The sequence below is a fragment of the Nerophis lumbriciformis genome, linkage group LG14 (assembly GCF_033978685.3).
Source record: "Nerophis lumbriciformis linkage group LG14, RoL_Nlum_v2.1, whole genome shotgun sequence".
Lineage (NCBI taxonomy): Eukaryota > Metazoa > Chordata > Actinopteri > Syngnathiformes > Syngnathidae > Nerophis > Nerophis lumbriciformis.
In genome coordinates, this window is record NC_084561.2 from 23,881,710 (window position 1) to 23,896,729 (window position 15,020).

At 41.1% G+C, this 15,020-nt stretch overlaps 1 protein-coding gene across 4 annotated transcripts in view; it reads left to right on the forward strand.

Annotated features, from left to right (window-relative positions):
• pde4ba (phosphodiesterase 4B, cAMP-specific a) overlaps positions 1-15,020 on the forward strand; it is a 460,485-nt gene that overhangs the window by 293,842 nt on the left and 151,623 nt on the right. For all 4 annotated transcript variants that reach the window (XM_061975773.2, XM_061975771.2, XM_061975774.2 and 1 more), the window contains 2 exons: positions 10,514-10,708; positions 14,492-14,528. In XM_061975773.2, the coding sequence (XP_061831757.1) occupies positions 10,514-10,708; positions 14,492-14,528 (232 nt within the window). The remainder of the gene's footprint in view (positions 1-10,513; positions 10,709-14,491; positions 14,529-15,020) is intronic.

Sequence of the window (15,020 nt, forward strand, 5' to 3'; positions counted from 1 at the left end):
ATGCCACTGTGCCAACTTTTTTGCAATGTGTTGCTGCCTTTGAATTCTAAATGATTATTTACAAAAAAAAAATGTAGTTTCTCAGTTCGAACATTAAATATCGGTAGGTCTTGAGTTCAAACCCCGGCTGAGTCATACCAAAGACTATAAAAATGGGACCCATTACCTCCCTGCTTGGCACTCAGCATCAAGAGTTGGAATTGGGGGTTAAATCACCAAAATGATTCCCGAGCGCGGCCACTGCTGCTGCTCACTGCTCCCCTCGCCTCCCAGGGGGTGAAACAAGGGCATGGGTCAAATGCAGAGGGTAGTTTCATCACACCTTGTGTGTTTGTGACTATCAGTGGTACTTTTTATTTTGTCTTTGCAGTCTATTCAATTGATTATAAGTTGAAAAGGATTTGCAAATCATTGTATTCTGTTTTTATTTACGAATTACACAACGTGCCAACTTCACTGGTTTTGGGTTTTGTAGTTTAGATTGATTTTTGGGGGGGTTTTTAGATCAATGTGTAGGCTTTAAAAAAAATTTAAAGTGAATTTTGTCATGCATTCATGCATTTTATTTCCCAAATGGAACCAATTTGCTGGAATGGTCCTTATTTTTGTAAGGAAAAAATGAGCACTCCCACATACCCTTATATACTTATATACCCACGTCATACGGCTCGTTAAAAGGCGAGCACAGCAGTGTTATGGGTTTATTAAAAGTCAGAGCTGAATATTGTCGTCTGCGAAGCTTTAGTTTCCCCTACTTCATCAGTTCTTTTGCTGCTTTATCTGCGACAGTGTCAAGTAGGGCTCCACTTTAGAAAATCCTCTTTCTTAGAGAACATTTCATTCAAGTACTTCGCTACCTGAGACTACAATGCAGAGCTGTGCTGGAGCTCTGACACAGGAACAACTATTTCAATTAGTGCTGTGGCCCCAGTCTCACTAATTGTCATGCGTGAAGGAGCACGGTGCAGTGTAGCGTGTCACTGTGCCCTCTCCTACCAGGTCAAGTGTGTGTGTGTGTGTGTGTGTGTGCGCGCGCGCGCGTGGAACCGAGAGCACAAGACTGCACGCAGTTTATCTCTTAAGGGGATGTTGATGGTACACATGAATCAATCTGCGCTACGCTTGCTTCATCCTCAGCTATTAAAGGCCTACTGAAACCCACTACTACCGACCACGCAGTCTGATAGTTTATATATCAATGATGACATCTTAACATAGCTTACTAAAGTGCAATTTTAAATTCCGCGCGGAATATCCTCTTGAAAACGTCTCGGTATGATGACGTCTGCGCTTGACGTCACGGATTGTAGAGGACATTTTGGGACAGCATGGTGGCCAGCTATTAAGTCGTCTGTTTTCATCGCAAAATTCCACAGTATTATGGACATCTGTGTTGGTGAATCTTTTGCAATTTGTTCAATGAACAATGGAGACAGCAAAGAACAATGCTGTAGGTGGGAAGCGGTGTATTGCGGCAGGTGTTGTGCCGGATAACGCACCCCCGCTGTAGAATGCACCCTTTGACTGTTGTGCCGGATAACACAGCCGGTGTTTCATTGTTTACATTCCCGGAAGATGACAGTCAAGCTTTACCATTGGCCTGTGGAGAACTGGGACAACAGAGACTCTTACCAGGAGGACTTTGAGTTGGATATGCAGACGCGGTACCGTGAGTACGCATGCAGCTGCGGCTTCCAAACATTTGATCGCTTGCCCGTACGTGCGTGCCGCTATGTGCATGTCACGTACGTAACGTTGGGGACTTTGGGGAAATATATGTGCTGTATGAACTTTGGGGAGGTGAACGGTACTTTGTGCTGTGGGATTGAGTGTGTTGTGCAGGTGTTTGAGTTGTATTGGCGGGTTATATGGACGGGAGGGGGAGGTGTTTGTTATGCGGGATTAATTTGTGGCATATTAAATATAAGCCTGGTTGTGTTGTGGCTAATAGAGTATATACATGTCTTGTGTTTATTTACTGTTTTAGTCATTCCCAGCTGAATATCAGGTCCCACCCGCCTCTCAAAGCCTCTTCCCTATCTGAATCGCTCCCACTGCCCTCTAGTCCTTCACTCTCACTTTCCTCATCCACAAATCTTTCATCCTCGCTCAAATTAATGGGGAAATCGTCGCTTTCTCTGTCCGAATCGCTCTCGCTGCTGGTGGCCATGATTGTAAACAATGTGCAGATGTGAGGAGCTCCACAACCTGTGACGTCACGCTACTCGTCTGCTACTTCCGGTACAAGCAAGGCTTTTTTATCAGCGACCAAAAGTTGCAAACTTTATCGTCGATGTTCTCTACTAAATCCTTTTTGCAAAAATATGGCAATATCGCGAAATGATCAAGTATGACACATAGAATGGACCTGCTATCCCCGTTTAAATAAGAAAATCGCATTTCAGTAGACCTTTAAGTTAAAACCATCCAATACACAACATTGTATTATTTTTAATTGTGTGAGGCATATGCACTTCTACACCATTTTGCATCTATTTATTGGATTTTGATAGCATTAGGGATGATGTTTGTTAAGGAATTATCGATTTCGATGCCATTATCAAATCCTCTTATCGAACCGATTCCTTATCGATTCTCTTATCGAATCCAGAAAGGTTGTTGTATGTGGAAAAAAACACACATTTGGTTTGACAAAAGCTCACTTTTATTTTTTAAGAAAAAAAATAAATAAAATAAATAAATAAATATTGACTGTTGTTACCTCCCAAAAAATGTTTAAATAAAATAAATAAATAATGACTGTTATCCATCCATATGGATGGATGGATGGATCCATCCATCCATTTTCTACCGCGTATTCCCTTCGGGGTTGCAGGGGGCGCTGGAGCCTATCTAGCTACAATCGGGCGGAAGGTGGGGTACACCCTGGACAAGTCGCCACCTCATCGCAGGGCCAACACAGATAAACAGACAACATTCACACTCACATTCACACACTAGGGCCAATTGAGTGTTGCCAATCAACCTATCCCCAGGTGCATGTTTTTGGAGGTGGGAGGAAGCCGGAGTACCCGGAGGGAACCCACGCAGTCACGGGGAGAACATGCAAACTCCACACAGAAAGATCCCGAGCCCGGGATTGAACTCAGGACTACTCAGGACTTTCGTATTGTGAGGCAGACGCACTAACCCCTCTTCCACCGTGCTGCTCTATTGACTGTTAGTGCCCCTTTAAGTGGGCCACCTAAGAAAAATACATGCAGGGAAAATCCTGCATTCATTTGTATTGTACTCGCCCCACTGCCTTGTGGGTTAGTCTGGGAAGACAAAAGGCTAGGGGAGCACACCCTGAGAGAAAAGCAAGTGCTGGTAGGAGCACCATAGGCGGTCCTCCGACAGACCGGAGCGCCGGCAGCCTCCTGCAGCTGTGAGGAGGTGCCGGTCGTCCTGGGTTTCCCTTGCCATCGGATACAGCTCCCCACAGCGAAGAAGTGACGTTGGAGTCTGCGCGTCTCCCTCGTGGAAAAAGACCTCAACGGCGGAGTGGGCTGATGATGGTTGCATAGAAGCTCCACAACGGTCACAAAGGCGGAAGAAGGCTGCAGCAAAGATGGGCCCCCAATTGTCTTGGTCTTCATGCCAATGGACCCTGTCCTTCTCTTTGCCAAGGACAGTGTGGTGGCTGTCTGTGCACCAGTCTCCCCACTTTAAAAGATTCCATGCACAAGCGTTCTCCTGAAGGCAATCCCACCAACAGGACAATCATACTCGTTTCGAGTGATCGCAGACGACAGCACTTTACATTTGAAACAAATCTCAGAGTAATGGTGTTGTTTACTTTTTGCTCCATTACCTGTCAGCAAAATACAATTATTAACCTACTTGTATTCGTCTGTGTTCAACAAGTTGAAGGGGAGGAGATTTTTCACCATCATTCTCGTTAGCTTGCGAGTAATGTTTTTACTCTCCTCCTCACTCAACGTTAGTCTAGCTCAGTGTTTTTCAACCACTGTGCCGCGGCACACTAGTCTGGTGTGCCGTGGGAGATTATCTAATTTCACCTATTTGGGTTAAAAATGTTTTTTGAAAACCAGTAATTATAATCCGCAAATAATGTGCCATTGTTGAGTGTCTGTACTGTCTGGAGATCGGCAGACTTACCACGTTATATTCTTCTATACCAGTAGGTGGCAGCCGGTAGCTAATTGCTTTGTAGATGTCGGAAACAGCGGGAGGCAGCGTGCAGGTAAAAAGGTGTCTAATGCTTAAACCAAAAATAAACAAAAGGTGAGTGTCCCTAAGAAAAGGCATTGAAGCTTATGGAAGGCTATGCAGAATGAAACTAAAACTGAACTGGCTGCAAAGTAAACCAAAACAGAATGCTGGACGACAGCAAAGACTTACTGTGGAGCAAAGACGGCGTCCACAAAGTGCATCCAAACATGACATGACAATCAAAAATGTCCCCACAAAGAAGGATAAAAACAACTGAAATATTATTGATTGCTAAAACAAAGCAGGTGTGGGGAATAGTGGTCAAGGAAGACATGAAACTGCTACAGGAAAATACCAAATAAAGAGAAAAAGCCACCAAAATAGGAGCGCAAGACAAGAACTAAAACACTACACACAGAAAAACAGCAAAAAAGTCAAAATAAGTCAGGGCGTGATGTGACAGGTGGTGACAGTACACCTACTTTGAGACAAGAGCTATAGTGATGCATTCTTGGTTATGGTTTAAAGTCCATCCATCCATCTTCTTCCGCTTATCCGAGGTCGGGTCGCGGGGGCAGCAGCCTAAGCAGGGAAGCCCAGACTTCCCTCTCCCCAGCCACTTCGTCCAGCTTTTCCTGTGGGACCCCGAGGCGTTCCCAGGCCAGCCGGGAGACATAGTCTTCCCAACGTGTCCTGGGTCTTCCCCGCGGCCTCCTACCGGTCGGACGTGCCCTAAACACCTCCCTAGGGAGGCGTTCGGGTGGCATCCTGACCAGATGCCCGAACCACCTCATCTGGCTCCTCTCGATGTGGAGGAGCAGCGGCTTTACTTTGAGCTCCTCCCGGATGGCAGAGCTTCTCACCCTATCTCTAAGGGAGAGCCCCGCCACCCGGCGGAGGAAACTCATTTCGGCAGCTTGTACCCGTGATCTTGTCCTTTTGGTCATAACCCAAAGCTCATGACCATAGGTGAGGATGGGAACGTAGATCGACCGGTAAATTGAGAGCTTTGCCTTCCGGCTCAGCTCCTTCTTCACCACAACGGATCGATACAGCGTCCGCATTACTGAAGACGCCGCACCGATCCGCCTGTCGATCTCACGATCCACTCTTCCCTCACTCGTGAACAAGAGGTTTAAAGTCATATCCAACAATTGCGACAACGACTTTTCATTGTCAATATCGGCTGCTGAGTTTCATTTTTTAATGATTTCTGCTGGTGGTGTGCCTCCGCATTTTTTCAATGAAAAAAATGTGCCTTGGCTCAAAAAAAGTTGAAAAACACTGATCTAGCTAACATTACTGCAGTCCTGGTTGACATACGAGGTATCGTTATTTTAGCCTAAAGGCTACAAGTGAGCAGATATGGAAAGTAACCGGCAACAGTTAACGATAGTTACTCACCGGCACTATCACTGGGACTGCAGGTTGAAGCAGAGGAAGAGGGGCGTGCTTCGTCATCTCTGTCGCGGCTTCTCCACGACACCTTTCTCTAACCTTCAGGTTATTGTACAACATGTTTGTTGTACTTCCCCTGGTAATCATTGCAGATAGCCGTTTCCTCGTCGTATTTCTTAGTAAAGTGAAGCCATGCCTTGGAGCGTTTTTTCCGGTCCATTGTTGTTGCTGCTTCTGTATCTGCCGCCGAATGACTGAGCTACGTCATTTCCTGTGACGTGCCACAGGACATTTCCTGTGACACGGGACTCGTTCCCAGGGATTCGAATAAAGAACCACATCTGACGGCGTGGTGCGGTTGGGAGAGTGGCCGTGCCAGCAACCTGAGGGTTCCTGGTTCGATCCCCACCTTCTACCAACCTTGTCACGTCCATTGTGTCCTTGAGCAAGACACTTCACCCTTGCTCCTGATGGGTCGTGGTTAGGGCCTTGCATGGCAGCTCCCGCCATCGGTGTGTGAATGTGTGTGTGAATGGGTGAATGTGGAAATAGTGTCAAAGCACTTTGAGTACCTTAAACATAGAAAACCTATTTACTATAGTGGCTTCGATAACGGGAACCGTTTCTCAAAAAGGGATTCGAATCCATGCAATCGGTTCTTTTCTTATCGAACAATCGGGAGAACCGGTTTTCGAACATCATCCCTAGTTAGCATGTTAGCCAATTGTGTAAATACAGTATAGTAGGGGCCAGGGTCCCCAACCTTTCATTGCTCCAGGGACCGGTTTAATGTAGGCATTATTTCCACGGACCGGCCTTTCACGTGTGGCAGATAGATGTAGCAAATAAGTGCATGAAAAATGAATACATGAAAAAACTCATCATAACGTTCAATTAGTGGGACCCCCTCGCTTTTTCCCTTTGCAAAAAAAACAGTCTTTAGACTTTTTTTTTTTACTCAGTTTTACTATTTGTAGTAGTTTTTTTTGGCTTTAGTGTCTAATGGGTTATAGGTGATACATCACATTTAAGGACAAGAGCATTTATATACAGTATAAGAAAGCTAGAAATACTTGACATTAGTTCCAATAGATTTCTGTGGATTACTATTTCCATTCTAAAAGTTATGTATTCATATTTTGTGCAATATTTCATACATAAATACACTAATGTTAGCTTTTTAGGTCCAATTTTCCATGCCTAAATACATCTGTTATTGCTAACTACTTATGTAATAGGACCATGTGCAATAATACACTTTAACTTAACAGGCCAAAGTAGATGTGTATCTTTTTCCTTCAGCACAATTATTATATGCAACAATTTAGCACTTCTCCATCTGCCTTATGCACATTAACTCCTATGGTCACTTTGTTCCTGATCTTAGGTCATCAACCTGCTGCAGACTGCAGACTGAACCTAGCTTTTGGCTACGATTTGTCACCTTTAGATTTTATATGTTTATTAATGTGCATTGTCCCATGTGACAAAGATGTAACAAATATAGCAAATGGCAAAGTCGTATCAGGAGTTGTAAAATACATCTATGATCAAGCTTGTCAGGTTCAAACACTGATGACATCTATTAAACAGACAAAGAAGCAAGGAATTAAACAGAGACAGAATTCAATTTAGCTTAATTGAGGAGAAACGTCTGGGCTGTACTTTTGTACAGTCTCCCACCACGCTCTGACGAAAGATTGTACGCCTCCTCTTTTATTTGGACTTTCCCTGATTACATGGCAACAGCTGTTTCTAAAGGAAGGGGGTCGTAAACAGCCTCTGCCTTTGGTCACAAAACAGTTCAAAGAAAAGGTGCCTGGAGGGGGGTCAGGTCCTGCTTCCTCTCCGCTTTGTAGATCTCGGGTCAAGACAAAATCTTCCTGTGGATTACAATACATCAAAGAAACCGACACCTTCATGTTGCTTCCCATCCTACACAGTGGAGTTTTACAAGCCTTTTGATTGGTAAGATCAAAGACAGCTTTCTTTTGTCAGCTCGCTGGGAACTTATTGAAACACAAAGTTTTGTGATAACTTAGATACAATTATTCTGACAAAGCTTATTGGTGTGTCTGGTGGGAATGGCGAAAGTTAAATATGAGGAAATGCGGTCAGTTATAAATTATTTAATGTCTCTGTGCGGCCCGGTAGAAAACGTGTCACGGACCGGTTCCGGTCCCCGGACCGGTGGTTGGGGATGACTGCATTATAGTACCTCAACTTAAAGTTAAAGTTAAAGTACCACTGATAGTCACACACACACTAGGTGTGGTGAAATTACCCTCTGCATTTGACCCATCCCCTTGTTCCACCCCCTGGGATGTGAGGGGGAGTAGTGAGCAGCAGCGGTGGCCAAGCTCGTGAATCATTTTGGCGATTCAACCCCCAAATCCAACCCTTGATGCTGAGTGCCAAGCAGGGAGGCAATGGGTCCCATTTTTATAGTCTCTGGTATGACTCGGCCAGGGTTTGAACTCACGACCTTCCAGTCTTCATTGGTTCTGTAACCAAGCTCGTACCTCAAAACAGTCATTCCTTAAGTAAACGTCACCCATTAAAATTAATTTAATGAAGAGCAATTTTGACATGTTTTAAAACTAAATAAACATTTAGATACACAATATTGTATGACAAACAATACATTAGAATGTACTACAAACAACAACAACAGTACAGTAGTTTGTGATGTAATTTAATAATAATGTGTACAGCTGGTGTTGTCCCGATACCAATATTTTGGTACCGGTACCAAAATTATTTAGGTACTTTTCTGTACTTTTCGATACTTTTCTAAATAAGGGGGACTACAAAAATTTGCATTATTGGCTTTATTTTAACAAAAAAATTTACGGTACATTAAACATATGTTTCTTATTGCAAGTTTGTCCTTAAATAAAATAGTGAACATACAAGACAACTTGTCTTTTATTAGTAAGTAAGCAAACAAAGACTCCTAATTAGTCTGCTGACATATGCAGTAACATATTGTGTCATTTTCCATTCTATTATTTTGTTAAAATTATTAAGGGCAAGTGGTAGAAAATGAATTATTAGTTTACTTGTTCATTTATTGTTAATATTTGCTTACTTTCTCTTTTAACATGTTCTATCTACACTTCTGTTAAAATGTAACAATCACTTATTTTTCTGTTGTTTTGGATGATGATATCGCAGTACTATACTAATACCGCACAACCCTATGTACAGCATTTACCTTGGGGAGTGGACTTCTACGGTATCGCCTTCGAACTGCTTTTTTCCGTCAAACACACCATCAGCAGTTTCTTATTATTGTCATGGACAAATGTCCGTCGGTTATATATTATTTAATTTCATTCTGCTTCAGTGTGGTGCAGTGATAGGCTCAAATTGTTTTGCCAAGTTGGCGACAGACTTTGTCAGGTTTTTATTTTATATTTTTTTTAATTCAATGAATACCATTCACTTTTTTGCTCACCACCGACTTTTACACTCACTCTTTCCGATCCAATAGTTGGAAAAAAAGTTATGTTATTCTCGAGCTAAGCTAAGCTAGCTAGTAAGACCGGATGTTTTAAGCGGATCATACGGGGTTTTTTCCATGGCATTCGCTCCGCCAACTAGCGGCGGGAGGCTCGTAACCCAAATTTTTCTCGCAATTTAAAGCACAACAATTATCTGAGCGATGGCCAAATAATTAAAAAATACTCGTAAATGGAGGTATCACTGTATAAACCTACAATTAATGTATTATGCTACTTCGTGATTTCTTACTAGCATGTTAACAGTTAATGTCAGGTTCAAACACTGATGCCATATATTAAACAAGACAAGAAGCAAGGAATCAAACAGAGACATATTTAAATTTTGACTCAGTGAGGAGAAACACGTACATTTGTACCCTTGTACAGTGTCACTACGTTCTGCCGAAATATTGTACGCCTCCTCTTTTATTTGGACTTTCCCTGATTACATGGTAACAGCTGTTTCTAAAGGGACGGGGGTCGTAAACAGCCATCGCCTTTGATTACAAAACAGTTCAAAGAAAAGGTTAGTTTAAAGAAAAGGTCGTAAAAGAGTTCAAAGAAGAGGTCGTAAAACAGTTCAAAGAAGAGGTGCCTGGAACTTGGGCAGATCCTGCTTTCGCTCCGCTTTGTAGTTCTTGGGTCAAGACAAAATCTTTCTGTGGATTACAATACATCAAAGAAACAGAACACTTTCATGTTGCTTCCCATCCTACACAGTGGAGTTTTACAAGCCTTCTTCTTGGTAGGATCAAAGACAGCTTTTGTCTTCTCACCGGGAACTCATGGCAGCACAAAGTTTTGTGATAACTTAGATACAATTATTCTGACAGTTTACATGTGAGCATTTTGGCCAATTGTTTAGGTATAAACTTAAAGTCATTGATTTTGTTACTTGGGCTATCTTGGTTAACATGAGTATTTTGGCCAACTCTGTAGGTATGAACCTAAAAGTCATTGATTTTGTTACTTGCCACACTCTTGCTAGCATGCTCCCAGTTATCATGTTAGATATTAACATGTTACTTTTGCCACATACTATAATAATAATAAACTATTCCACCAGTAATTCAACATTTCAACATTCATCCTGCATTTCACTCTATCAATCAATCAATCAATCAATCAAAGTTTATTTATATAGCCCTTAATCACAAGTGTCTCAAATGGCTGCACAAACCACAACGACATCCTCGGCTCAGATCCCACATCAGGGCAAGGAAAAACTCAACCCAATGGGATACAATGATGTCTACTTTGACATTGTTCAGTTTCAGCTTCAACATTAGCATTCACAAGCAATTGCTACTAAAATTGCTTGTTTGATCTTGTTTAGTTTTTTTTGTAGATCTTCATAATCCATAGGATTTAGTATGTTATGTATCTCCAGAAAACATAAAATGACCTCCCACCGTGTGTTGCTTTGTTTACAGTTTTGATGTGGAGAATGGCCCATCTGCCAGCTGCAGCCCTCTGGATCCTCAGGCCTCCCCCGGCTCTGGACTGGTCCTCCACACCAACTTTCCCGGTCACAACCAGCGCCGCGAGTCCTTTTTGTATCGCTCTGATAGCGACTATGATCTGTCACCCAAGTCAATGTCACGGAACTCCTCCATTGCCTCTGAACTGTGAGTAGAAACCGCATACAAGTGTGTGTTTGATCGAGTGCACAATATTATTCAAATCTATGAATAGACAAGCCAGTTTACGCAGTATAATGATTCTCATTCTAATAGTTATTTCTAATCATTTCTGAAAAGGAGGTGTTTTTGCATATTTGGTGTGTTCTTACACTGTTTACAATACATAACTTTAGGTACACTTTACAACAGAGATTCACAAGCACTCTATCAACAAAAATTGTATGTTTCTGGTTTATATGGCACAATGGGTTATGGGTTATACTTGTATAGCGGGTTTCTACCTTCAAGGTACTCAAAGCACTTTGACACTATTTCCACATTCACCCATTCCACGACCCATCAGGAGCAAGGGTGAAGTGTCTTGCTCAAGGACATAACGGACATGACAAAGTTGGTAGAAGCTGGCGATCGAACCAGGAACCCTCAGGTTGCTGGCACGGCCACGCTCACAACCACGCCACGCCGTCCCTGTCCACAACCACTTGCCATATGTTGTTATTCGACAACTATCCTGTGTCGTCCTAAGAACCAGCGTCCACAACAGTGGAAATGTGTTTTTGTTTAGTTTTTTGCCAGTGTTACACATTTCAGAAAGAAATAGCCTTCATGAAAAACACACATGTCACCTGCAGAGGAAGCTAGTTCTCAGGATGATATGTGCCATTTATTGCTGTAATTTCTGAGCTATAGAGCGCACCTAAACGTAAGCCGCACCCACTTAATTTTTGGACAAACTGTATTTATCTTTAATCATCAAATGTTTTTTTTGTTTTTTTATAACGCGTTGTGTGTATTTACCGGTATTTGTTTCTTCTCCATAATGATGGTGAGTCCATAACGTGCTACATGGCTGAATCAATGATGTGAGGGCCATCCATCCATCCATTTTCTACCGCTTATTCCCTTTGGGGTCGCGGGGGGCGCTGGAGCCTATCTCAGCTACAATCGGGCGGAAGGCGGTTTACACCCTGGACAAGTCGCCACCTCATCGCAGGGCCAACACAGATAGACAGACAACATTCACACTCACATCCACACACTAGGGCCAATTTAGTGTTGCCAATCAACCTATCCCCAGGTGCATGTCTTTGGAGGTGGGAGGAAGCCGGAGTACCCGGAGGGAACCCACGCAGTCACGGGGAGAACATGCAAACTCCACACAGAAAGATCCCGAGCCCGGGATTGAACCCAAGACTACTCAGGACCTTCGTATTGTGAGGCAGATGCACTAACCCCTCTGCCACCGTGAAGCCCTGATGTGAGGGCGTTTGATTTAATTTGACCTGTTTGGCAATTTTATTAGTCTGTGGGATCTGAACCGAGGATGTTGTTGTGGCTTGTGCAGCCCTTTGAGACACTTGTGATTTAGGGCTATAAATCAAGTATCAAACATTGATTAATTGATTGATTGATTGATTGATTGATGTGAGATGAGGCTGAATTTATTGGCGGCATGTAAAACTTGTGAACCCGGAAAAGTCTATAAATGAGTCGCAGAATCGTATAAGCCGCAGGGTTCAAAGTGTGGTAAGAAAATAGCGGCTTATGGTCCAGTAGATTGTGTGACATAATTTTTTTTAATTAATTTCACAATAATTTTGAAAATCTTTATAATTTTTTCTCAAATATTTTTTTAAAATAACAATTTTGCTTGTTGGTTTTATTTAATGTCACAATAACTATGTTTTTTGCTGTATTTATAGCAATTGTTTTATAATAATTAATATACCTGCTAAATAATAATTTTCTATTGTTATTTTATTTTTAGCTGTGTTTCTTTCCTGTCCAAGTCAGTGATTGACAATCAGAAATTAGACAATTTCACTAAATTGGTGCAAACGTTATTATTTATTAACTATCTTTGCCAGTGATATACAGTGACAGACTGGACATTAGTTAAAAAAATGTCCACGGGATAGCAGGATGTACATAATTGACATGTTTATCCATTTGTTTCCTTTTATAAACGGTGCCTGTAACACGGCTGATACAACAAAACAGATGTCATCGTCATGGATCCACTTGCTGCGGAAGCTAACTCTCAAATCAGCTAAAGAGACTCAATAACTCCACGGTGACGTTTTTGTGAATATACAAAGGAATTTGTGAAACTGGAACAATACAAAAAGCATGTCATTGTAAGTTAATGGTACAAACACTGACATTCATAAATGTGTTAGCATATTAGCTAATGCTAACAACGCTAACTCCTTACATTACAATAGCATGACAGACATTAGTAAGTAAGAGTTGTTTTAGTTATATTGTAAAACTAACAAACGTTGCTTGGAGTAATGAATGAAGAATCCATACGAGTAGAAACGCTAGGGACTATTAGAAGATGGAACAGCACTTATACCTCCAGTTGAAAGCATTAAACAGGAGAAAATGCTCTAGACATTCACTGCATCTGCAGTGAGCAAACTCGTCCAAAAGATGGTACCATAGCACAAACAATAACACACCAAATCAGTGTATTTGCTTGTGTTTTATGAAAACTATTTGCATTATGGGTGTCAGCAAAGAAAAATCCCCAAATTTGCCGCACCATTTTATAAGCCGCAGGGTTAAAAGCGTAGAAAAAAGTAGCGGCTTATAGTCCGGAATTTACGGTAAAATACCAAAAAGGTGTAATATAACAACAAAAAGATAAGTAAGATCTAAGTAAGATTAAATATCTCAAATAAGGGTGACATTTGCTTATTTTCTGTCTGATAAGATCATTCTTCTCACTAAGCAGATTTTATATTAAGAGTGTTTTACTTGTTTTAAGGGTTTTGGTCCTAAATTATCTCCGTAAGATATTACAGCTTGTTGCTGAGATTTGATGACCTATATTGAGTAAAACATGCTTGAAACTAGAATATCAACTGTTGCAAAGCTGTGTCATCAACACTCACAAGTATAAAACTACTTTTTTAAAGTAATAATTTCTTATTTCAAGCATGTAAAAAAAAAAAAATCATGACTTTGACACAATTGTGTCTCATATTAAAACAGATGACAGCCAAATGGACTTTGCTGTTTTATTTTCAATGAAACAATAGAAAATACGTACTCATATAGTAGTACACTTGTTAGTGAGAATATACTTATTTTAAGGTATTTTTGGGTTCATTGAGGTTAGCTAATTTTACTTGTTTTGGAAAGTCTTGACAAGCCAAATTTTCTTGTTCTATTGGCAGATAATTTTGCTTAGTTCAAATAAAATACCCCTCATTTTTTTTTTTTCTTGTTTTTGAACACTGACTTTTTGCAGTGTGATAACTGAAAAAATAACAGACATATATGTCTTTAAATATATGTTCAGCCTTTATGAAACATTTAAAAAAAAAATACCCCTTACCCCTAATCCGCAACCCACCCCCAGAAATAGATTGCGGTCTTGTGGGAGACGCTGCATGCATGCAGCTTGGCTGTGGTGGATCACCCACCCTGATGTTGATCTGCTGATACCAGTGGGGGTGGCTGTAAATATCCCCGCAATAACCGACATGTGGCTCCAGACTGCATGACACTGATCTGAAGTGTCTTGCTCTTTCTCGGTTTACAAAAATAGACTAGTCTTTCAATAAAATTGCCTTACAAGGTCGCATCCATCCTCAACTGCAAGATTGACCTTCCTCCCACTCTCTTTGGACTCCATCTTTCTTAGCTGATTATGTTGACGAGACAGCCTGGGTTATCTTAGCTTTTGTAATGTGGCATGAACAATGCTAAGTGTCTGGTGTTTGCACTATATTTAAACACATTTCTTTGTCCTTGCAGACATGGCGATGACCTAATCGTGACGCCTTTTGCCCAGGTAAATATTTCTCCATTTCTTGGTTCTCAAAATCGTAGGAAAAAACTTGTTCTCGTCGTCTGATCGGTTTGGATTTTGATCATAAAACCTGTATTAACTGGCTTAACATATACATATATATATATATATACATATATATATATATATATATATATATATATATATATATATATATATATATATATATATAAGTACACATACTTGAAAACTGTATAAATATATATTCATATATATATATACTGTATACATTGTTAAATTTTTGGCCAAATTTTTTTAACCCAATGCGACCCTTGAGTCAAAAAGTTTGGACACCCACGCTATAGTACAAAGATGAGTGAGGGGACTCAGATTAGCAACTTTTGTTTTAAAATGCATCTCGTTGGCACTTTAGATACAACTGGTAACGCGTTTTGAGCAAATAGATGACTTGCATTCAAGTAAAACATTTAAAAAAAAATGTGTGTATGACATTCTGGCATTACTATTGAATTT